Raw genomic sequence first — 26,135 nt, 5'->3', positions numbered from 1 at the left:
AGGATTCCTCCTTACCTACAATGTTGTTGACTCTTGAAAAAATGTTATCCTGTTGCCAAAAGACCTATACCTCCTTTTCAAGAACCAATAATGAAGCTTGATCTTTATTTGTTTATTACCTTGCAGGTGGTATGAACTGTGGTCACAAGATCCAGAGGTTGAGAGCAGGCATGAAGCAATAATATTTGAACCCAATATTAAACATGTTCCCATTGCTATCAAGTGAGTTCTTCTCCATTAATGTGCCATCAGTAGTAGTAATAATAGGTTATAAGAATTTCTTATATAAAAGATATTGCCGTTTTATATATATTCAGTGATCTTGTGTCATGGGTTGTATGGTGTGGTATGGGTAGCTGGATGACAAGATTCTTTGTGAAGGCAAGCTGCAGTGAATTGTTGCTTAGCATATTCTGTTGTTAATCTATTGTTATTATGCATTTAAGTTATTTTGGTGAGTGATCTGATGTTTTGAGGGGACAATGCAGCTATGTTTCAAGACCAAAAGAATGCAATCACATTTATGATCTGGCCATACAATATACTTTTGGATCATTTGTTCATTGTAATATGCTCAAAGTTCAGTTTTCATGAAACCTTTTTATTAAGAGAAATCATGTTTTAAATTAAAGTGAATTAATGTCTACTCACCTGGAGTGATAGTGTCACTCATTTTGCTGTCAAACAAGTTCAAATTACAGCTTTCTTCGAAAATGCCTTGAAATAAACTTTGTAATGTAGATACATGGATGTAGGGTTAGTTATTGATGCACAAGCCTTGCAGCAATAAAGGACACATTTGGATGCCAGTCCTAATGAAGGGTTCTCTCCATCTTTCTTTACAGTGTTTTACGTCTCATCATTTATTCAAAGCATCTTGCATACTATGCTGAGCTGGATGCAATAGAAGTTATTGGTTCAGTTGAGGATGATAATGGGACAGGTGAGGTTATTTTTTTTGTGATGGCACGATAGCAACAAGGTTGATTTGTTGCTCTTGTTAACTTTACTTTTATACAAGTGGCAAAATGTCCAAACCAGTGATCAAAAACAGACCTTAAACAATATGGAAATTGCATGTATAAACTCTTGCACTATTGCATCTTTATGCCATTGAAGTGATATTAAGAAACTGTACGACTATTTGTCAGTATACTAAACCTTGCAGCAAATGTGTCTACCCCAAAGAACTGAGTTTGGAAGAAGATGAGCTGATTTTATGAAGACAATTATGTACAGAAACTCAAAGGATTATGGTACTGGACTATTGAAGTTGCCATATATAGGACTGACAGTCTACTGTTGTCTTTTGAGAAATGCTTTTTTGCCAACTTGAACTTAAAGCCGACAGAATCTTTATCATAGGTCTATGTGATAGAGATAACTGTGATGAACAACCTCCTAAACTAGCTAGGAAAGTATTTTATCTCTTAGGTGATATCACAGATTTAATGCTCCTTCGTACACACAGGTCAGATCACACTATTGAAGTACTTGTGCGTCAAGTTTTATATATATCTTTCTTTGTTTAATACTAAATGTTTGTATTTTCTGTAATGGAGGTATATTTTGCAAATGCTAAATCAACAATATCAAAGTTTTTAAACATGACCTAGTGATGGTAATGGTTTCAGTTGCAAAACTGTTTAATGTTCTACCTTGAAAATATGTAAAGAAAAACAGAGAAAGTAAAAGGTTTTAGACCCTAGTGGCTCTATGACATCAAAGTTTTACAAAATGACAGCCCCAAGCATGGCTTGGATATCTCCCCTGTGAAGTCAGGTCTGCACTGTTTGTCAGTGTTAGAAAAAACATTCAACAGGTAGAACAAAATTATCAAAAAATTGAAATTGCACTTGGTACTAATAAATTATAAAATGCTGATTATATTATGTAGTTAACATGTCTTTAAATGATAAAATATGTTGTGTTTGATACAGGAATTGGTACTCACCATACAATAGCCCATGTACTTGTTTTGTAATGTTACGTTGTTAAGGGTAACGTAAGTTGGCTTAAAATAAACACAAAAGTGGAAATGCATTTAGGCATTTCTGACCAAAGAAGCTTATGAGCTTTGCTAAGCTTGTGTAATCACAGTAACTAAAAAAATACATGGTGAATGAACTTCCTATTTGGTATGTAAATCACCTTATTGAGTACACAAGCACTTTTGTTGGTATGTCCCTCCTCATCATTCCTAGTATTTTATAACATGTATGATGTAACTTGTTCATGTACTGTAATTCATGTTTTCCCTCCCTTGGTGGTCATGTGATAGGCAGGTTAGTTGTTAGAGCCTAGTTTCTTGCCAGTATTGGGAGGTATGTGTTCTCTATGTACTTGGTTCATTTATTGTCCTTATCTTGTTGTTCAGTCTATCTCAAAGCCAGCTACAACATTGTTTGATGTTTTATCCCTGTATCCTCAGGGAGGAACACAATTTAACCCTAAATTCTGGGCATGCTCGTGGAAATACCCTTTCCTTTCTGGAAACATTTCAAATTCCCAAGATGTACTCCTTAAGAATTGATTCCCTGTGGGCTGGTTCCATCCTAAACAGTTTTATCAACTCTGGCTTTTGGAAACAACTTTCATACTACAGTACATCTGGCCAGTTCCACATACATTTTGTAACCAATAACGTTTACTTTGTTACTCCTTGAAATATGGCTTCCAAGTTCCACCAAATGTTAATTGTGAAATGAAACTTTGTTTGTTGTGCATGCTTTTTTTGACAATGTTCCTAATTATGTTGCAATCCAGTTTATGAGACTCTTTAGACTTCTTCCTGTTTGCCCTTTCTAATGCTGGACTGAATTGCAATGGTAGTTCCTCCACATTATCTGGATCTGAGTATGAAAACCTAGTCTCGCCTCTTAATCTCTACATAAATTAAAAGTGTTGCATTGCTGTTGACAGAGCTTATCCAAGTGGGTTTAATATTACTGGTTGCTTTACTATTAATGTTTTTTTCCAGATTTAGACGAGGAGTACATTAAAAAACTGCAAACACTTAACTTCAGTGATGAGGCAGACGACAGCAATGCCATGCCAGTTCAATCTAAATCTGTGAATAATTTTGCAACATTACCAGTAAGTACAATGTAGAAACAGATGCAGTTGTACCTTTGAGTGGTTCACATTGGTGTATCCCAATTTGATCATATGTGAGGGTAATCAAATTTGCACACTCACACTTAGCTTATATAGGAATTCGCAATTGTCTTTCAACATCCTAAGTATAAATAACATCCTTTGAAAGGAATATTCATGTTATATGGTGCTATAGTATTTCATCTTCAAGGTTCAAACTGATCACACAGAGGGGCTAGTCCTTAGCCGACTCTATCGGAGTGGGTTATTGAAAGCCTGTTACTGCAACAATAAAAGGACTACTACTGTGTTCTCATGGTGCAAAGAAGTCTTCTTTCAAGTTCATGTTTGATTAATGATGATGTACTGCAACTGAGCTGCAGAGGTCCTCACTGTTCTCTTGAAGCCAATGGTAGCAGCACCATTTCTGAATTTTCTGTTTGGTATAGCTTTAAATATTCTTACACTATATGTGTCATTTTGATGCTGTTAGATTGGAGCTGTGAATATCTCAAGTGAAACCACTTTAAACAAGAAGAAATTCTCTAACAACATACATGCATTAAACTTTACATTATAGTTCCAGTAATGAATTAAAATTCAACATAATTTGTCCATTGCTATAGCTTTACACTTGAGCTATCTCCCTTAATGCAGGATAGGTGACTAATTTCTCCCGAAATAAGAAAATTGTGTCAAACATTGAGGTGTCAAACATTGAGGTGTATAGCCAGCCTTGATATAATACGTTACAGCTTAAACTAAATAGAATCCCACTTGGTCTTTTAGTAAACCCTGCAGACTGTCAGGATTATGTTATGCTAATGTTGAAAACTTCACTGAGGTCAAAAATGTATAAATATTCAGTGGTATCATGAATCTCTTGGTGAAAATATACATACTAAATATATCAATATTTAATTAGAAGAGAAAACTTGGAGTAATTAATAGGATGGTGTACAGTAATGTATGCCCGTTTTTGTAGAGATTGTGTGGGTTAAAGTTGCATTTGATAATGTCATTACAATTAGACATTCAAACATGGCAGCAACAGTGCCTATCAGTACAGTTACTAACATTTACCACAGAAGGCTAGGTGAAGGAACACATGAAGTTAACGTACACCACAATACTATTAGTCTATTGGCATTTTTGCCATTTGGTCTATTGGCATTGGTCTATTGGCATTTTTTCTACTGTTTGGGACATGCCTATGACTTCTGTGGAACTTTCACTAAAGCTGATATTGCATGGCGCTACTGCAGTGGAAGTTATGACAATAAGACCTGTGGCAAATTCTCCTACCCAGCATGCAGAGAGCTTTACGATTGTACATTTTTGTGTTAACCTTGGCGGAAACGCTGATATCTCAAGGGTTTATGTGCATGTATCTCCTCCCTAAGAACTCCCTGGTTTTATACTTAACCTAAGTCACTTTGATGCCGTTTATTTTTAAATTCTGTTGAGCAAGTAGAATTGGGGCTATAAGTATATGAAGCAAAACAACTTTAAAGCAAGGAGAAATCCATCATCATGACACATGCGTAAAAACTTTACCTTGTAGATCCAATAGCAAACTTAAGAAGTCAGTAGAGCTTGAATTGTATCATTGTATTGTAGTGATTTTTGTTAAAGCAGCATTTTGCGTCCTTTTCTATGACTTTTCTCAAACTCACTGACTCCACTATGCCATAACGATATACATAACTAGCTTACCTATTTAAATCTTACTTTGAATGGTGGCATAAAAGTCGAAAAATTTGCAACTTTCAACTTTGTTTTTCTCCAAGATAGTTTCCGTTGGGATCCCAATAAACCTCGCCCATAATATGAATATTTAAACACTACGAAAGTCATTGACCAGTATGTAATACAACACCATCCTTGATTTGTGTACAGTCTATATGGCAGTTGTACCAGAGAGTTCCACAACAACTCCATGGTTTTACCTCCATGGTTGTACCAACGCAAAGTCTTGAATCTATTTTTAGCAACGGCTCATAACTAAACCTGCATCTCTGATTGGTTGAATTCAAACTAGTGGGTTTGGGGAATGTGTATGTGATTAATTCTATATGTGGAATTTGTCGTGGACACTTTTCTCATTATCTGCAAATATCCTTAATTACTCGCCAGTTAACGTTGTTGGCAGGGAAAAACTTGGCTAATATCTTAGTTTGCTGTTTTGTGATTGATATATGTAAAAACTTGATGGACATGTCAAAAAAGTAGAAAACGGCGACCAAACGCAAAATGCTGCTTTAAGTCACACTCCCGGAATTTGAAGGACCGAAAAGTCAAAATTGAATTAAATGCTGCTGGTGTGGAGTGACAGTACTGTAATATTTGGCTCATTATCTCATGTGAAATGAATTTGATTTCATTCCCTCCTGTTATGATTAAGGAATCTTAAAATGATCCTAATTATGTGGCGTCTTGACCTAAAATTAGCAGGAGTTACTGTTCAAGTTCATGTAGGAGTTGCTATTCTGAAGAACAGGAATTACTCTTCCAAGCCTACTCAGGCACTTGATGACTTACTGTACCTTTGCATTATCAAGCAGTATCGAGAAAGTGCAGTTTGGGGTATAAGCTGGTGCCAGTATCTGACATTTCTGGCTTTTGGTGAACACTCTTCAGCAAATTCTTGAAGTCATCATTTTAGCTGAATGGTTTGTTCCATATTGGCAAGCAAATAATATGCTTAGCTTATTGAACAAGCTAGAACAGTTTGTGCTCAAATGTTTTTGATTGCTAAAGCAGAATTTCATCAGCAGCAGCCTTACCTATGGTAGACTAGTATTATTCACAAATATATTGGGTATGTTTTTATTTTCAAATGCAGTTTCTCTTTGCAAGAATCTGTTGCTATGACATCCATAGCATTGTTGCATAGAAGGGCATGGTCTATGTACTTTGCCTCAATAAAGCCTTTATTTGCAGCTAGGGGATATACAGAGTTGTATTCTAGCTGTAGACAGGTTTCTGTCATTTTTGTCTCTAGAATACCAGTCCTAGAAGTGTTAGCTTTGAAAAGGTTTGATCTTGGTATGTAACTTCCTATAGAGTTTTCCCAAGTGAATATGAAATATACTGTACCCGGGATAAGTTTAATTTCGCCGTGAATATGAAATATACCCGGGATAAGTTTAATTTCGCCGTGAATATCAAATGTACCCGGGATTAGTTTAAATTTGCCGTGAATATCAAATGTACCCGGGATTAGTTTAAATTTGCCGTGAATATGAAATATACCCGGGATTAGTTTAAATTTGCCGTGAATATGAAATATACCCGGGATTAGTTTAAATTTGCCGGGAATATGAAATATACTGTACCCGGGATAAGTTTAATTTCGCCGTGAATATGAAATATACCCGGGATTTGTTTAAATTTGCCGTGAATATGAAATATACCCGGGATTAGTTTAAATTTGCCGTGAATATGAAATATACCCGGGATAAGTTTAATTTTGCGGTGAATATGAAATATACCCGAGATTAGTTTAAATTTGCCGTGAATATGAAATATACTGTACCCGGGATAAGTTTAATTTCTCTGTGAATATGAAATATACCCAGGATAAGTTTAATTTCGCCGTGAATATCAAATGTACCCCGGGATTAGTTTAAATTTGCCGTGAATATGAAATATACCCGGGATAAGTTTAATTTCGCCGTGAATATGAAATATACCCGGGATAAGTTTCATTTTGCCGTGAATATGAAATATACCCGGGATAAGTTTAATTTCGCCGCAATATTTGAAGTTCCTGACCGTCTCCATTATACAGCAAGAAATTGCCATCTCTGTTTCATACATAGCCAGTTCATTATATTAGGATTGTTTGATATAATGTGCTTTTATATGTGACGCATAACAATATCACAGAAATGTGGCAAAATGTGGCAAATTGTTTATAATTTAGAAGTGAAGTTGATAGGAATTCTGCCATGTCCTTTAATGGGTCACTATCTACTGGTCAACATTGTCTTCCATGCCAGAACTACAGAGAGAAAGTTAGCTTGCAACTCAATTCTATTACAAATCTATAATTTCCTGATCAGTTCTTTTCTTTCTTTGCTACAGTGTGCCACCAATTTATAGAATGTACTGATTTGGGTACATGTTGAAATGAATGCTGCTAATGTTTGGTATATGGACATGAATTGACCTTCAAAATAGCATCTCTTTCATGTTAAAATGTGGTGAGGGAATGGTGGGTAGACAACAGCCACAAAATTGGCATTCTTTCCATTTGTTTACATCTGCTTTATTTATTTAATCCTTTATCCAACAGAGAGAGCTGATATCATTAATTTTCTCTAAGCTGGATTTCATAGACCTTTGTAGAGCTGCAAGGACATGTACCTTGTTCAGAGACCACTGTTATGATTCCTTACTTCTGCTTGAGCTGGACCTGCAGCCCTATTGGCACATGGTAAGCCATTGAAATTTTATTCAATCATGCCCTCATTTTGGAAACCTTGAACTTAACTAAGTAGCCAATAGTCTGGGCAAGTAATTATCAGCTTGAATTGGGAATCCAGTAGTTATTGAAGAAATGGATTCCATCCAGATGAGCCATACAGAAGTGTTAGACCTTTAAATAATTTGTCAATCAGTTCACATAGTTTTTTTTAAATTGTCACATTTATTGAAGGATACCTGAAATTTGCAGTAACTTTTCAACACCACACATAATATTACACTTAGTTATTAGCACAAGCTTGCATGTAGACCTAGTTCATAGCCTAAATATTCCTCATAATGCATCCTTTCACATCTAAAATTATATTTTTCTTCTGGGGAAGGCCCCCTAGTGCCCTCTTCACTGGAGTGGGCTTCAACCACCTTATGAAAGCCACACACCCTCCATTCAAAAATCCTGAATCCCTGGTGTAGGTGTTTCAAGTTTTGGTATAGTATTATTGAACCATAGATTGCCTGTGGCATTTGAAGCCCACACCAGTTTGAAGATATAGAAAACATACATCTAATATCATGCCTGTGTACTGACATGATGTTAATTTTGGTCCTTTTGAAGGTTACCAGCCAGCTCCTGGAGAGTTTACGTCTAACAGCTAGGGTATCACAAATCCAAAAGCTTTCAGTTTCATGGTGTGCCTTTGGGAACAACAAAAAGTTTGCAGCAGAATTAACAAAGTAAGAACTTCAATAAACATCTACAAAGTTTCAGAGAAAAGTAATATGTAATTTCTTTATTTTAGGTGGACAAGACCATCTCAACCCTCCAAGACTTGGGTTGGATTATTAACGCCAGAAAATCATGACCAATCCACACACATTTATTAAAGGGATGGTGATTTGCTAGCTCAAACATTGTAAAAGAAAATGTTCTTTTATTCATACATCTTTGTGTCAACATTTCACATAAGAAGACTGTTCTTTCTAGGTATTGAAATATTATGGAATAAAAAGTCTATACTGTAAAATCCTTACCAGTGAATGAATAGGTTGATACCCACATGAGGGTGTTACAAATAACAGGTGGAAATCTCTATTTTCTGGTTCATATTTAACTCCTGGACAATTTAACTCACTTGCTGTACATTAGTCAGATTGTGATTTTGAATTTGAGCACATTATGTGACAAGGAATCACAAAACCAACTGGCTTTTGGTTATACTATACTGTATCAATAAACAGACTTTGTCAACATGATAACTGATTGCTGGTACCTTCGTTTATATGTTGCCTCATTAGTCAATAGAAAATACTCTTCATTTTTGTGTGCAAAAGTTTGTGACTATTAACATGTATGGCTTACCACACTATGAATTTGTTTGGGCATCGGAACCACTGAATGTTCCAGTTTTCTGTTAAAATCATTTGAGAGACAAATTCTGTTGCATTTTTGCCTTAATAGTTTAGAATTGCAGGAGCGTCTGGAACATTACTGTATGTAACAGATTTTGCTACTGTAAAGATGGGCACATAAAGCCCTGTTCACATTTGAGAATGCAAGGAGCATCTGACCCGCAAGGGCGATTAAGATGGTAGTGGTAGGTAGTGTGGACACTAGTGTACTTGGAATCAGACCCTGTAATCGTGATGTCCCTTCTGGGAGGATTCTGACCCCTCAAGGGCAATCAATATTGTAGTGTGAAAGCTTCTGCAATGAAGTGACCTGATATTTCCAGTTACTAGATCTATTCACTTCTGCATGAACACAGACCCGCCAGAGTCTAATGACAGGAGCACTTTATTACTGTAACTAGCTACTGCAGGTGCTAATGCTATGACTCACATCCCAACATCAGGATTTTAAAGAATGGTAAAGTTTTACTAGTATTGAAGCAAAAGCTGAAGGGAATTTATTTTATTGTAACTAACATTGGACATTAGGCATAGGAGGAGCCTATTGTTTTTGGTGGAGGTCAAAGGTCATTTGGGGTCACCATGGGTCAAATTGTGAAAACCTTGTAGACACAATATCTCAAGAAGGGAAGGTCCCACCAATTTTATATTAAATGTGTAGAAGTACCACATTAGGTACAAGAAGCCTATTATTTTTGGTGGAGGTCAAAGGTCACTTGCGTTCACCAGGGGTCAAATTGTGAAAACCTTGCAAACACCATATCTCAAGAAGGGAAGGTTGGACCAACTTCATACTAAATGTGTAGAAGTACCACATTGAGTACAAGAAGACTTTTGTTTTTAATGGAGGTCAAGGTCATTTGGTGCCACCAGGGGTCAAATTGTGAAAATCTTGTAAACACCATATCTCAAGAAGGAAAGCTTGGGAGGACCTCATATTTAGTGTGTAGAAGTATCACATTGAGTGCAAGAAGCCTATTGTTTTTTTAAGGAGGACAAAGGTCATTTGGGGTCACCAGGGGCCAAATTGTGAAAACCTTGTAAATACGATATCTCAATATGGGAGGCATGGGCAGACTTCATATTTAGTGTGTAGAAGTATCACATTGAGTGCAAGAAGCCTATTGTTTTTTAAGGAGGACAAAGGTCATTTGGGGTCACCAGGGGCCAAATAGTGAAAACCTTGTAAACACGATATCTCAATATGGGAGGCATGGGCAGACTTCATATTTAGTGTGTAGAAGTACAGTACCACATTGAATACAAAAAGTCTATTGTTTGTAGTGGAGGTCAAAGGTCATTTGGGGTCACCAGGGGTCAAATTGTGAAAACCTTGTAATTACGATATCGCGATACTAGAAGCTTGGGCCGACCTTAATTTAGTGTGTAGAAGTACCACATTGAGTTAAAGAAGCCTTTTGTGTTTGGTGGTGGTCAAAGGTCATGTGGGGTCATCAAAGGTAAACTCTTGAAAACCCTTGTTAACATGTACACCCTCACTAAACATTATGTCAGATTCATGAAGAAAACTGCATCATCGACACCACAATGCATTTTTGCATTCTGGTTCTGAATGAATTCTTGCTGATCACTATCTTTGGTGGAGTTCATATTGAGGTCTGCAATGGTCAATGATTTTGGGAATTTTTAAAGCAGCAAAAGTGAAACATCAGATATTGACACTGCCTACCCAATCTTCAAACATTCCAAAGTAAAGAAAAGCAAGTAATATGTTAGAAATATTTCCTAGGGGAAAGGAGATTCATAGACTAATGAGATATGACTAATTAAGTCAGTTAATTAGTGCTGGGTTTCATTTCTGATGACTTTTATTTGAAATGCAAATCCCATATTGTTGCAGTGTAATATGACTACCTATCACAATGAAATGAAAGGATTGTTCTTTTGTTCTGCAAACTTTTACATTCTAGATTGAAAGAACATTATACTTTAAACATTGTTTAAAACTAAATAAGATTGTGTTCCATTATTTCTACTACTGCTCAATTTTGAGTATTATAAACTGAGCTGTATTCCCACCTGGTGTTCTTAGTTTTTTTGTGAAATTACATGGTCATTTAAAGTCTGGAACCAAGTAAACAGGCTAACTCAGTAGTTCAGCTTTGGTAAATCTTTTCCTTAGTATGTAGAAACCTCTTACGTGTCTGGTTTGTATTGTTTTAATGGGAGGTCAATAGTTATTTGCAGTGGTCAACCTTATATTGAGTCTTATATTTGGTGTATAGGTATGCCTCTTTTATTTTTTAGTTCATAATATTTTGGTGGAAAGGTTTTGGTCAACCCTTGTCACGTTGTGAAAGGGTAAAATATTATGCAGTTCTGAGCAATAAGTCTGAGGTAATCTTTGAAATATTTAGCATTGCTCATAAAGCTTTTCGTTTCATAGAGTTGATACTCTTATATTGGGAGACTTTAACAAACATGTTTTCTCTGAAACCTCAAGTAGTCTCAAACAGACACTTATTTTTATAGATGATTATACAGTATGTTTGCTGACTTGGTTTGGCAGTAAGTTATCATAATGATTTAAGTAAAGATATGTAGCATTCACCACTAACAAAATTTGTTTGCTCAAGTAGGTAATGTCAGTGTTTCTATATTTTAAGCCATAATTTTTCTGTTTTCTAAACTTGAAATTCTGTTTTCACTTTTTGTGTTTTTATTTTCTTTCTAATCCCTTGCCGTGCTTTTCGCAAGAACTTAGAATTAACAAAAAATTATTAGGGAATATGTGCTTACCATCATACCACTGGTAACCATATGCTCTTGCACAACTGAAATAAACAAAACCAATGTAACTCCCTAGCTACCAAAAAAATTAGTGTTTTCTCACATTAGGATTTTCGCTCACTAGTGTACCCATGTGTTTTTATGACAACTAGGGTGCTAGTTGTAGGGACTCGCAAGTCAGCTCATGCTGCAAATAGTGGGTTTCTAATAATAACTTGAAAATAATCAAATAATAAGGCTTGTTTTCTGTGTTATTTTATCAGTTTCAAGTTTATTTTGTATTACTGCATTGAAATCCTGTTTTCCGTGTTCTACTCTTGATTCTGTGAAATTGAAAAATCTTATGGTAAGGAATCACAAAGCTTCTAGGTTATCTGGTTTATTGAGAATTAGTAACTTAAATTAATACTGATACTTTCTGCATAGGTTAATAGCAGATTGTGGGACAGATCTTCAGGTTCTTCGTATTCAGGGATGTTCGTTTGCTCTGGATAACATACTTCTTCAAGTAGCAGCTAACTGTGAGCATTTGTTAGGTAAGTAACTTTCATTTCTCAGCTTGTGTGATAGCTTATATCATAAATAGGCAATTGATCTATTTTGCTGCTTAAAAGGTTCTATTTGACAATTTCCGATCATATTCCTTTGATGCTGAAAATGTTTAATAAATGTTCTGCTTGTCTGTTGTTGATTTTAACAGAATAATGAAAATCCAATTTGTTTTTAAATGCCCATGTTCCTTTTTCTTGTATGAACTGAGTGATCATTAACAAGGAGGCCTTACTTACAATTCCAGTCAAAAGTGGACTTAGTGTGACAGTTTTACCAATCACAGAGCAACTTGAATATGTCTTTCATTTCTGTGGTTATGTTTTACATTCACCTTCTCACCAAGGATAATTGGCACAGCCATTTAGGAGGAGGTTTTGACACAAAATTGCACAAATGACAGACATGCACACACACACACAAGGACAACTTTCTCCCCTCCCCTGGATATGGACTGCTGTTCACCCTCACACACCTAACAATGGCAACGGTTGGCAACTGAGAAAGCCATGATAGGTTCCAACGGCCAATCCACTACAATATCTTGTTATATTGGGAATATCAAATTGTTCTGATTTATGGCTTTTACCAACAGTTTGTGCAAAGTTGTTGGCTTGTGAGATGTACAACTTGCATTTTGAGCAATTTGTTGCATTTTAACAAAATATTACAAGGTAATAATTTGATCCTCCACAGCACTTTCATCTCCATGAGCCCTTCATCTTACACTGATTGAGCTGTTTAGTTCTACTTCACTGTTCATTGTTCCAAATATAAATCTGTCTGCTGACTTCATAGTCTTCTGTTTTCACTTCATCTAGCCTATCTCAGAAAGATCCTGACAGAATCAAATGTCATAGTTTTGTTAGAGGTCAAAGCATGAATATGTGTTCGACGATTCTCATTGTATTAGCCTTATGGGATTCCAGCAGTATCACATACATGTAGCCAAGGCTATACCCAAGTACAAAGTATAATTATAGCCTGTAAGAACATGAAGAAAGCAAATGAGTGATGTTTGTTTCTAAAGGCTCTGTCACATCTCACCGGATTGCAATAACGGAGAGGGAACAAAGACAAAAAATGGCACTCCGTTGATGTACGTTAGTATCCGTTTAGTCTGCGTTTCTCCTCCTGGTGTCTATAACGGGAAGGTCCGGTTTGTTCGGCGTCGATTTTGAACATGCACAAAACTTGGAACGGACATCCACCGAAAAATGTCTCTGTTATTTATGCATTACTAATCTGTTAAGCTTCCGTTTTATCAGTTTCTCATGCGTTTTGTTCGTTCTGTATGCGTTTGTCATACTGTATTTCTCCGTTCGTCTCTGGTTATTGCTATTGCTCACCGGATCATTAACGGACAAAGAACGGATGAAACGAAGAAGTGCAGTACATATACCGTTATTTCGACGGATGCTAACAGAAGTAATGGAAGTGTAAAGGAATAGAACTGACAATGAACAGATGAGTAATGTACGTTACACGGAAGAAACGGGAGAACTCTGGCCAGAAAAAGTATAACAGACGGACATAGAACGAAGATGCAGCATACTTCCATCTTGTCCACTCCAACGCCTCATACTGCTCCTATAACCTCTACCGTCAACACCTACAGTACATCATGGACCCTTCAGAAAGATTCAAACATCAAGACCACAGTGTCAGTTTTACAAGCACAGATGCTTATCATTGAAGCCAACATCAAGAACATCAGAAGCAACAGAAGACAGAGATGATGCCTTTTGGATCTCCTGAGTTGTCCCCCCTGGAGCAGCTTCCACCTCTTCACTGCCCTCTAATACTGTGACTTCTGTTTCTGTGGCTTCTTCCTCTGTGACTTCTTCTTCTGTAACTTCTTCTTCTGTGACACTTGCATCTTGGGATGTAGGAGCTACAATTGATGCTGCAGTCCTCTTTGTGTTCCTTTTCCCTTTGGAACCAGTGTTTGACATTCCTTTTGTCATGTTGACTTCTTGGCCTGTTCACTCCTTGAGAGCTTGAAGGGTTCTGATTTTGAGGCACTCCGGAGGCCCAGGTTTTAGACCGTTCCTTCTCCGTTACTAGTCCGGTATGTCTGTTACTTTTCCGGTACTCCTACTTTTTGTATGTTCTTTATCCGTTAATTGTCCATTGCAATTTCATTTAGGTGTTCGTTAGTTCGTTCGTTGTTCTTCCATTGTTCATCCGTTGTTCATCCGTTGCTGACCATCCCTTGTACATTTTTAATCCGTTTTCACCATTGAACTTTGGGTACGTTGCAACCCCCAGATGCATGCGCAACAACTTTTGCCAACGGAAATAACCAGATGACTGTTTTTTGCGCATACTCTTGTCCGTTCGTGCAATCCGATGAGATTTGACAGGGCCTTAACGTACAAAACAATGCACAGCATGATTGCAATTGTAGTCTAACACCCTTGTGTACACGTCAGATAGTTTTTGCGCACTGACAATTTGTCATGCCTATGTCCAAAAGAGGCATTCTGAATTTGGCAAACAATATAAAGATCCAAGCAATGTGATCAGATTCAACTGTTAGATCATTTGCTTCGAAGCAGTTATTAGCATGAGGTTCTTGCATAATTAATAAATCAAAAGTACTCAAAAAGTACTTGCATGAAAAAGTACTCGTTCTCAGTACTATGATTCTAACTACTGTACTAGGACACTGATACATGGATCTCAAAAAAGCAGTGTTCGGACTTTGGTATTTGGAACCTCAAGTACTTGAATAAATGTACATGACTGCAACCTCCCTTTGTTCATTTTTATATTGTTTATTCAATATGTTTTACAGTATGAACAAATCATTAACATAATTTATTAGTGGTATTTGTAATAATAACAAAACATGAACATAATTTATTTATAGTATTTATAAAACTTACATATCATTAACATTGTTTATATACAGATCCTTCTCTCTTGGTAAGTGTTTACAAGTTACCATACAGGGAGTCTGTTTTCTGAACTTTTATAGGTAAATCCCATACTTTAAGTGAAAATTTCTTCAACACATAAAGCATGTTAGTCATCATTTCGGTTTTGCAAAGTATAAAACTCAACATCCAACACAAGGCAAAGTTTGTGATAAAATATTGTATCATCTGGAGGTATATTGTTCATTAACAATTGAAGATAAAGTGTTTGGTAGGCAATAAGAACAAGTTGAATGGGTGTCTAATATTTTCTAAAAAAGCAAATTTGATATTCTTGATGGATGTTAAGGTCAAAGCCGTTCCTAATACATCTGTGTGATATTTCTGGCCAGAATGCTTTGGTAATGCTACACACATCTAAAGTTAACTACCACACTGCAAAATGCCTTCATTTATGTAATCTCATCTTAGAGAGCTTTCATCTTGTTATGAAACTAGTCTGATTTGCTTATTTTATGAATATCTATTGATTTTGATTTAATCTATATCTTTCACCTAAGCTTAAATTTCCCCCTTTCAAATCTTTAGACAATATCTGTTGTAAAAGTGTATGACTTTTCTCTATAAGCAGTTTACTGTTTACTGTTGTCTTTTCCTCTTTACACTCTGCTTCAGAATTGAATCTTTCGTCAAGTCTCAATGCCAACAACAGTTACATTTGTATTAGTCACCTAAGTTCGCTGACCAGTCTAGATCTTTACCGTTCTTCTATTGATGATAACAGTCTTACAGAAATAATCCAGTGAGTCAAATATCCACCAGTTCACCTCTTTTAATTTTTTACATTTCTTTTATGGTTTAGCCAGCTACTTAGTTAACATACAGTAAACTTATATTATTACGCAAAAAGTATTTAAGTAGAGACTGGTCTTTCTGCTGAACTCCTTCACTCCAATCTTGAGGAATTTTGGCATAATTGAGAGTAATGCTGCAACGATATCAGCATGCACAATTGGTATCGGCTGATATCAGTATAATTTACTTGATATTGCTTCTTCAAAACAAACATGTTTTTGTTAGAGTTAAGTTGAAAATAAATTATTTTGTCCAGAAACCAATCCCCATTCATGGGCATATTGCTCTGTTCGAATCACAATTCTGCGTCCTAATAAGTTAGTGAAGCCTGTAGTACAAACATTTTGAGAGCCTGTATGTTTAGTCATAGGACAGTGTACCAGAAGCTACATCACCCAGCTGTAACTACGACACAACACACGAAAGTATCATTTTGTGCATTTAAGGAGCAGACTACAGTACACAGAGCATTAATAATGTACACTCTGCAACTATTGCACTAATAAATTGGTAGAAGAAGCGACGCCCACATAATTGTGGTGGCAATGCACTTAAGTATTAATGGTTGCGTGTACAGAGGTGTAATGGGATAAACTTGTTTGGCCTTTTGAACAGCTAAAATGGTTTTTGCTACAAGCAGCCAAAAGGCCTATTCCACCCCCCCCCCCCCCCGCCCCTACTAATATTGGGATGATAACTAGTTTGAGCAGGACCATCTTGCTTTGCATACAGTACAGTATGTACTTGTTGTAGGCCTGTAACTTTCTTGTGTACAGTACCTGTATTGTCTATACCCCTAATTTGGCACACCCCTGAAAACTGTGAATCAGTTACATGTTATTAAAGTCCACTGTTTTCCATGTAACCATGCTACAGGTTAGGATGCTTTCAGTGTTAATTGTTATAGGAAAAGCATTTATGATAAGTGAAATGTGAACTGTAAATTATCATTAAATAATTATTTATTTCAAGTAGGATGCATCACTGTAGTATAAGAGCAATATATAACTACAGTAAGAAGAATGGTGAGTATAACATGTGCAACATTTAGGCTATGCAGTAGCCTATAGTCGTGGGTAATAAAGAGTGCTTAAAAGCAAGATGGTGTGATCTTTTGCAACTTACAACTTATTTTCAAGCAATTTCAATGGTTTTGAACCATACTGTGGTATTCTGGTAATCTGTACCTTATAATGCAGTTTGTTTAAAATTCTAAAGGGTACATCTTTCTGTTTATTCCAGAGCTAATCCAGGTTTACAGCATTTGAATGTAGGAAATGTTATTACTATACAAGACTTTGATCTGATAGCTTCATCTCTGGGAAAATACTGTAAGTAAGTGATATTAGATGTTTACTTTTATCTTTCTTTCTTTACCTTTGGGGAGTGGATTAACTTGTTAAGCCTATGAAGGTCCTTTAGACCACTTCCTTTCTGTTTGTACAATTAAAATTATATATATTGAATGAAAGCATACATATTCAATCTACATTGTATGTATATTGAGAAAAACAAAATAAATGAACTGAAAATGAATAAATTACCTCTAAGGGTGCAATAATTTATAGAATTGAAAGAACCTGAAAAGGGGAATGTAAACTTATTAACATTTTAAAATTGTATTTGTAGTGACCACAGAAACAGTCTTCTAGCTCTGCATTAACTCATTAGAAAGAAGTAGTATAATACTTAGACATTGAATACAAGCAAAATAAAACAAAACTGTTAGCAAATTGCTTATCCACTATTGAGAGCCTGTGTAAGGGAATGTGTAAAAGTAAGTTGGCCTGACGTTTGGATCCTAGCAGGATCTTCTTCAGAGGCTAAATGACAATTAACAGTAACAGAAGGGACAAATACACACACAGAATTCAGACAGGTTAATGAGCAGGGTTAACACGAAGAGATACTGTAGATGTAAGGGGATTAGTAGACAAGGGATGGAGAGAAGAAAGAAAGAAACCAGCAGGGGAAGAGAAGAGGTAGGAGATAAACTGTAGAGGGTAAAAGAGAGGATTAAGGGAAGGGAGTAACTAGAGAAGGACAAAGACAGAAAGTGTGGAGAATAAAAGGGTGGAAGTGAGATACGAGAAGAGGAGTGAGTGATGGGGGGGGGACAACGGGATATTGAGGGGGGTGGGGAAACAGAAGAAAAGTTAGTCATGTCCTTCCTGAATGTTGAGCGCATGAGGTTGAATGGTGCGAAGGTGTTGCATCCACAGTTTCTCTCTGCTGATTCATACTAGGTCAGGACGGCTACCTAAGGATTCAATCCCTTGTAATTACATGTCATTAATGGCATGGTTGGGTAGGTTAAAGTGTTCTCCAACCACCAGAATTGTTGACGTTGTCTTCAAAAGTCACTGTAATATGAGAGACTGCATCACAGCTAGGTGCTATACAACACCCTGATACTGCTGTGAAATATCAGGGCATACATTCATATGGTTTCAGTAGATTATTGTTGGTTAGTATACAAATTTTCCTGGCATTCATCATCAGAATTTACAAACCCCATCCCCATAACGATCTGAAGCCAAATCCCGTCCAAATTGTTGAGTTAAGTGTTATTTCTTGTCTATTTCTCCAGAAATTTGAAATCGCTGAACTTTTGGAGAGCAAAAGGTCTTACAGCAGAAGGTGTTGACTACTTCTCTCAGAATTGCCATCAACTGGAAGAATTAGACATAGGATGGTGGTAAGTCTTGTCACTTATATTTGGGAAAAACATGTGGAAAGATTCACATATTAAATACTTGGGAAACTGATACCAATTGTATTTAAAGTTTGAAGAAAAATATGGCATTGTAGTGAAAGAGTTGTAATTTGAATTCAATGTATGACAGTTTGAACTCTTTGTTGAGCGAGTGAAGGTTTGTGAACATCTTATTTTACCTTCCATCGCCTAGGATCTGTTACAGATTTCCTATCAACAAAAGTTGAAGGTAGCTCATCCTTATCAAACACCAGCAATATTTAAGACTTGTCTTGGTGCTAACATAAATGAAATCATTAGTACAATGAAGAATAAGTAGCCAATCCATAGAGTTGCAGATCCCAAACTATGTGAGTACTACGATGTTGTCAATCCGGAGACACATACACCTACCAAGTTGAATTCATGAACCTTCTGATTTGGAGTTTACTCAAAACCTTGAACTTCATTGATCTCATGACCTTTGTCATTGTACATTAGCTAAAACATTCTAAATTATGGTGTTTCTACATGGGTATGACACATTCCTGTTACTCTCATTGAATACATTAATTACAGTGCTAATGCTGTATTTATTGACCATATGATATCATAGGTCCCGGGGGCACTGCATTCCATGCCCAGGTACATAAACCACCAATTTGGAAGTTCATCGGCTTACCATGTAGGAGTTTATGAAACACTGTTTTGTACAAATTCTCAGTTTGACCTTTGATTGTTGTTTTACATTAATTGATGCACTGTAAACTTGCAGAGTGTGATATCCCACATGGTTTGAGGGTTTCAGCCATGTTAGTGTGTGTGTGTGTATGTCACACCTGCTTGTAAACATGGTAACTTAATTTTTTTTTTTTCCTATTGAGTACACTAAGCCTTTTTATTTTCTGGTTTTTGTTCGTTCCTCTGCAGCTCTCATATACAAGCACAGAGTCAATGTTTCATAACATTGGTGCAGTCCTGCCAGAAGTTGAAAAAACTGTTCCTTACATCAATAAGGTAGACACCAAGCAACAAATTCTGATGAGAAATCAGAAAGATTTATTGTTTTTCAGGTCCTATCCTTCATTTTAGTGTCTTAAATAGGAAAGTAAATGATTGTTGATAGTCAGTTGTGTCTTTATAAACATATTGTACAAAAAGTTATATTCAGGGAAATGTGATATATTATAGTGCATTAAAGATTTCTTTGCAAGCATACTGTAATAGATGGAAGTAGGGAAGCAGGTCACTTCGCCCAACAACCATTTCGCCCAACCTTACCATTTCGCCCATCCAGCCTGGTCATTTCGCCCAACCAGCCTGGTCATTTCGCCCAACCAGCCTGGTCATTTCGCCCAACCAGCCTGGTCATTTTGCCCAACCAGCCTGGTCATTTCGCCCAACCAGCCTGGTCATTTCGCCCAACCTTGATTAAATATGATACTTCAAAAGGAAACGTTCGGGAATCGTTAACGTTACAGGATACCTACCGAATATTAAGGAAACTTGAGGATTGATCAGTGTTTTAGGGGTTAGGTTTGATAGTAAACGTTCGAATATTAAGGAATATTAAGGAAACTTGAAGTCCTTTACTTTGTATAACTTTAGTAAGGAAACGTTCGGGAAGTGTTAACGTTACGGGATACGAACTGAATATTAAGGAAACTTGAGGATGGATCAGTGTTTTAGGGGTTCGGTGTGATAGGTTTGATAGTAAACGTTCGGGAAATGTTAACGTTACGGGATACGAACCGAATATTAAGGAAACTTGAAGTCGTGGTTAAATTGATTACATATGTGGTTACATTGATACAGTGGTTACATTGATTAAATATAGTACTTCAATATTACGGACGGGTTTTATATATTTTTTTTTTTTTCAATTTAATAAGGAAACGTTCGGGAATTGTTAGTCAGTAGGATGGACCAGTGTTTTACGGGTTAGGTTTGATAGGTTTTTATGAAGACCGATTCCCTTTGTTTGTATAATAATATAACTTCCATTGTATGCGTAAATGCCTAAAGTAGTGTAATCCTCCCATTATACCCGAAATAACCGCTCAGACTCTGATCGATATCGAGCGGACCTCACTTTATTTACCTACCACTAAGTAACATAACCCAAAATAAATCAAATTGAACTAGTGAAATAGAAAAAGTAATATTATTCTGACTGAATATTAGTAAAAAAAAAGGTTGGGCGAAATGACCATGCTGGTTGGGCGAAATGACCATGCTGGTTGGGCGAAATGACCATGCTGGTTGGGCGAAATGACCAGGCTGGTTGGGCGAAATGACCAGGCTGGTTGGCCGAAATGGCAGTTGGGTGAAATGGTTGTTGGCGAAGTGACCAGAAAGCTAATAGATATACCAAGTAGAAGGATATATAGAGATTGCAGGCCTAATACCATCATTAGTTTTTTTATTCTGAAATGCAGATCTATTTAATTTTCTCAGACAGACAAACCATGCTGAGGAGTTTTCGATGATGAACTGTATGAATTTTCGTAATCCTTCCCTATGACGATATATGACAACTGATGTATTCATTCCAGAAGCACTTGGAAGTTTTCAATATCATTTTGATATCATTTCATTTCTTATTTTTGTTCACCGGATAGGACAACAAGAGATTCTGATATTGAAGCTATTGCATCTCATTGTAATGACCTTGAGCAATTTGATATTTTGGGAACAAATTATGTGAGTCCATCTAGTGTTGAGAGGTGAGTGGATATGTCATTTTATACATGGTCATATGCTGACCACATGAATCAGAGCTTGACTCATCATTTTGACCAGGTTGTCTACTATGCGCAATTTGTAAGGTCTAGGAATGAGCTTTTGTTACAATAACTTTGTTACAATATTTAAGATGAAATGTTATATAAGCTCAGTTGACACAGCCAATGAATCTTATGCCATAGCAGTCCATCTGTCTAACTGTTTGTCTCTTAGTCTATCATCATATCTGTGAATCCTTCCACCCATCATCTATGCTGATCCAAACATGAAATCCTTTAAATGCTTCTCCCAGGAATTTGATCTCACTGAAAATTGCTGAAACTATAGTTGCTTGGTGAGGGGCTCAAAAGTTGTCTTAGGATGAGAGGTCAAAGGTCATTTAAGGTCATAACTGGCTGGAATGTGAACAATTTAAAAATTGGTAGGGCTCAAAGCTAAAATTTGGTAACAGTTAGCAGTGGATCAAAAGACCTGATTGTTAAGACCCGGATCTCTGAATCCCCTTTGGCAGCAGGGACCCCAAGCACCAGTCCACCAAGCTACATGTAAAACTGTGAGACGGAGAGAGGAAACACAGTTTAGCTTTATAGTTGTTATAACGTTAAGGCACATATTAATCAATCGCTCTATAATAAAACAACAAACTATGCAGTCTCACAAATTATACCTAACTGCATATTTGGATAAGGCATCTGAATGGATTTTATCTTGACATAAACAAAGGCTACTTCTAGTTCTTACAATAATAAACTGAAACCTGCTCTTTCTTTCTAATAATTCAATACATAACAGCACAATCGATCTGGCGGGCCGTAAACACTTATTTCTATGTGATTGCAGTTTTGGATCATTTCGGGGAATCCCCTACTCTTGTTGCTAAGCAATGACGTCACCCCTCATGACAGTTCTAACGACCAAATGTACACGCTGTAGCCTATTCATAACGCTAGGTGACTGAGCAACATTACGTACAAAGAAATTATCTAAAATGTCACATCTACGGCATCCTGATTCATAGGGGGCCTATAATATACTGTTATTAACAATATCAAGAATTAAATCACTTTTGTACTGATAGGACTCGTGTAAATTACATGCAAACCTGACAGTCTCGTTTATAATGAATATTAACTCTCATGTATCGATGGCAAATCTAGACCATCCGACATGATGAAACACTTCTAATAACGACAAATATTTAATCAACAACCTAGTAATACTATCATATGCACATGAAAGGGATTTAAGCATCATCTTATCTGTGAGACAGAGAGAGGAAAAACCAGTTTAGCTTTATAGTTGTTACAACGTTAAGGCACATGTTAATCAATCGCTGAGGCTCCGCCCACCACCTATTGAACGCCAAAACAAACAACAAAATTTTGGGTAGGGCACTGCTACTCATACCCATATCATGATTCAAAACTGAATCTTTACTAGTCAAACCATGATCAATTCTCTATGTGGTTTTGATGTAACTTATTGTTGAACTGGAAATTAATGAAATCATGTTCTAATGGGTTTCATGCACTCACTTTATGATATCTTGCCAAAGATATGAGGAATCAATGCAATGGTGATTGTGTGTGTGAGTGCATGTATGTATATGTTTCGTCTGCATGTCTTAAACGTAAGATGGTATACAATAACTTTGTGGTTTAGTTCTATCTTCACCTACGTCATTTGTTGATGGTTTGTGCAGATTTCACCAGAATCAGAATGCTTGAAACAAAGACAAATTTCCATAACTTTGAGTATGTATTAAAATTCACAGTATTATTCTGGTAAATGGGTAATAAAAGTGTCTGAAAATACAAACTTGATGTTTCTTGTTCCACTGTATCGTAGTTTAAATGTTTTCGGTGAAACTATAGATAAACATTAGGTTTGAAAAAATGGTCACAATTTGAGTTTCAAGCATGTCAACAGCAATGTCATTTTATGCAGCCACATATGCATAACACAATATGCAAAGTTTTGGACATGAAATTTTCAGTATACTACACAAATAGCATTGTGCAGGATCCCGGTAGTCATGTGTATCCCGATATCCCGGTATTGACTAGTTCCGATCACAGTCAATGTGTAAATACTACCAGTGGGAAAACAACCGGTTATTACATTCGTTTCGGTATCATTCCTGGGAATCCCGGTAATAATGAAAATATCTAAGTGTTACTATTTGAAATGAAAAGAAAACAGGTTTATATCTGGTGTCTGTGTTCCTAATTTGAATAACATTCTGATCAATTTATGTACTGGCCTAGACCTATATATTAATGAATCAACTTTTCACGTAGTAATTTGGACCTAGGCTACACCAAATATTTAACGTTACTTGGGCTGAGCATGTTGCGGGACCTCAAAGTTAATCTGAAGTTTTTGTTATTTATTCTTCCTTCAAACGATGATTGTGAAGGTTCCCCATGTATAAAATCTTACCACATGTTTATCATCTCATTTTGATATAATAATTTTAACGATTTATTTTGAGCCAAACCGTAGGGAGTATATCCAGCTTAAATTTTTATTCGCCCGGGACTGTATATTATTATAGCCTAGGGTATGGTACTGGTACACACAGTGCAGTATGGTACTTGAGAGTTGATGCTGTAATGAAATGAATTTGTTTACGATTACGGAGGGTTCCCCAATATCATTTATAGTTATCTTTGGCTACTTTTATAAGTTTTAAGAAATTTTTGTTTTTGAAAGTGTATGTTAAAACAAAGGCCCTAATATAGCGTGTTATTTTGGATTTTTTTTTTTTATAATTGTACGTGTAAGAGTATGTACATAACCTAGGCTATGCCATTGTATGTATGACATTGAGTCTCGTAAGGGCTTTGAACCATATATAAAATGTTGAGGAAATCCCGGTAGTGGTTACGATATGGGGATTCATTTTGCAACACTACCGGTTGTGGGAAATTTGCACTACCACACCACGCTACACAACTTGGTTGAACTTCATTATTGGTATTTAAATCCACTTGGTGTGTACAAGAACCCTAGGGAAATTTAAGATGAAAGGTCATTTCAGGTCAATAGAAGTCAAAGTCTGAAAACTCGAAGAGTGCAGCTTGGTACAAAGTACAAGAAGGTTCCATAGGTTATCTACATAGTTTATCTACATACTTGGTGACATAGAGATAACCATTGTATACATGTACCAAAAACCCTAAAGAAATTGATAGAGATGAACTTGTTGATTTGGGGGACAGGGTTGTTGTTAGCAAGTTATCAAAATGTATAAAATGAGTTAAATAAAGTCAATTTGCTTCTTTCATCCCTGACATTTGTTAAAAGGGCTAAAAGTTGTAGCAGAATGTTAATAGCTCAACAAAGTAAAATATTTATGCACGGTCTGAGAGTGCATCTATGTGACTGCATTCTAGACAGGGGATATGCCAGGCTGAGCACTGCATTCTAGACAGGGGATATGCCAGGCTGAGCACTGCATTCTAGACAGGGGATATGCCAGTCTGAGCACTGCATTCTAGACAGGGGATATGCCAGGCTGAGCATTGCATTCTAGACAGGGAATATGTCAGGCTGGGCATTGCATTCTAGACAGGGGATATGCCAGGCTGAGCACTGCTTTCTAGACAGGGGATATGCCAGGCTGAGCATTGCATTTTAGACAGGGGATATGCCAGGCTGAGCACTGCATTCTAGACAGGATATACCATGCTGATCATTGCATTCTAGACTGGATATGCCAGGCTGAGCATTGCATTCTAGACAGGGGATATGCCACGCTGATCATTGCATTCTAGACGGGATAAGCCAGGCTGAGCATTTCATTCTAGACAGGGGATATGCCAGGCTGAGCATTGCATTCTAGACGGGATATGCCAGACTGAGCATTGCATTCTAGACGGGATATGCCAGGCTGATCATTGCATTCTAGACAGGGGATATGCCAGGCTGAGCATTGCATTCTAGACGGGATATACCATGCTGATCATTGCATTCTAGACAGGATATACCATGCTGATCATTGCATTCTAGACAGGGGATATGCCAGGCTGAGCATTGCAACATTTTGGCATCAGAAATGTACAGTTAGTATCATTGAAGTACTCAGTAAAGAAGTGAGTTTGAAAATACCTCTGCAATGGTCAAGGGAGCTGGATCTTTCTGATGTTCCAGTTCTGACTTAGGTGATTTTACTCAGTTTCTTAATCATTCAGGTGAATTCACATAATATTTTGAAGGCAAGGATTCACAGAGCTTCTAGGCTTTCTATTTTGATTCCTGTCTGAAAATGAATCTTTGCAGATACAATGCCATGTGTGTGTGTATTAATGTATTTGAGTTTCATACCCATCGTAAGCATCATATCCCAAAAAGTGTAGTTAGTGTGAACTGCCACTTGGTATGTAGATCACTCTCTATGATTGAAATTGTGTATGTCAATAGTCATTTCAGATCAACATAAGGTCAAAGTCTGAATGCCTTATAAACACAATGGTGTACCCAAAAGTGAAATTTGGATCAAGTTTATGCCTCGTACTTCATTTCTTGTTTTTCATGTCAAAAGGCAACCGAGGCAAAATACAATAAAAGTAAAGCATGGATAAACTGTTTATGTTTTATGTACAGTAGATCCACCTCGGTGACTACAAGCACTCCATTGTTTATTCTGAGGTAACAATTTCTTAAGGACAACAGAGGACAAGATCTAAAATCCTAGTAAGCTATAGCATTCTCTGGCA

The 26,135-nt window shown here is 36.7% G+C and overlaps 1 protein-coding gene across 3 annotated transcripts in view; it reads left to right on the top strand.

The window, feature by feature from the left end:
• LOC139958328 (F-box/LRR-repeat protein 4-like) overlaps positions 1-26,135 on the top strand; it is a 45,603-nt gene that overhangs the window by 10,334 nt on the left and 9,134 nt on the right. For all 3 annotated transcript variants that reach the window (XM_071955315.1, XM_071955316.1, XM_071955317.1), the window contains 11 exons: positions 127-222; positions 846-943; positions 2,981-3,096; positions 7,397-7,537; positions 8,144-8,262; positions 12,115-12,224; positions 15,795-15,921; positions 17,217-17,309; positions 18,565-18,672; positions 19,600-19,686; positions 21,291-21,395. In XM_071955315.1, coding sequence (XP_071811416.1) covers positions 127-222; positions 846-943; positions 2,981-3,096; positions 7,397-7,537; positions 8,144-8,262; positions 12,115-12,224; positions 15,795-15,921; positions 17,217-17,309; positions 18,565-18,672; positions 19,600-19,686; positions 21,291-21,395 — 1,200 coding nt within the window. The remainder of the gene's footprint in view (positions 1-126; positions 223-845; positions 944-2,980; positions 3,097-7,396; positions 7,538-8,143; positions 8,263-12,114; positions 12,225-15,794; positions 15,922-17,216; positions 17,310-18,564; positions 18,673-19,599; positions 19,687-21,290; positions 21,396-26,135) is intronic.

This window comes from Apostichopus japonicus, chromosome 18 (assembly GCF_037975245.1).
Source record: "Apostichopus japonicus isolate 1M-3 chromosome 18, ASM3797524v1, whole genome shotgun sequence".
NCBI lineage: Eukaryota > Metazoa > Echinodermata > Holothuroidea > Aspidochirotida > Stichopodidae > Apostichopus > Apostichopus japonicus.
The sequence above is the reverse complement of the archived record's forward strand: the minus strand, read 5'-3'. Positions and strand labels throughout refer to the sequence as shown.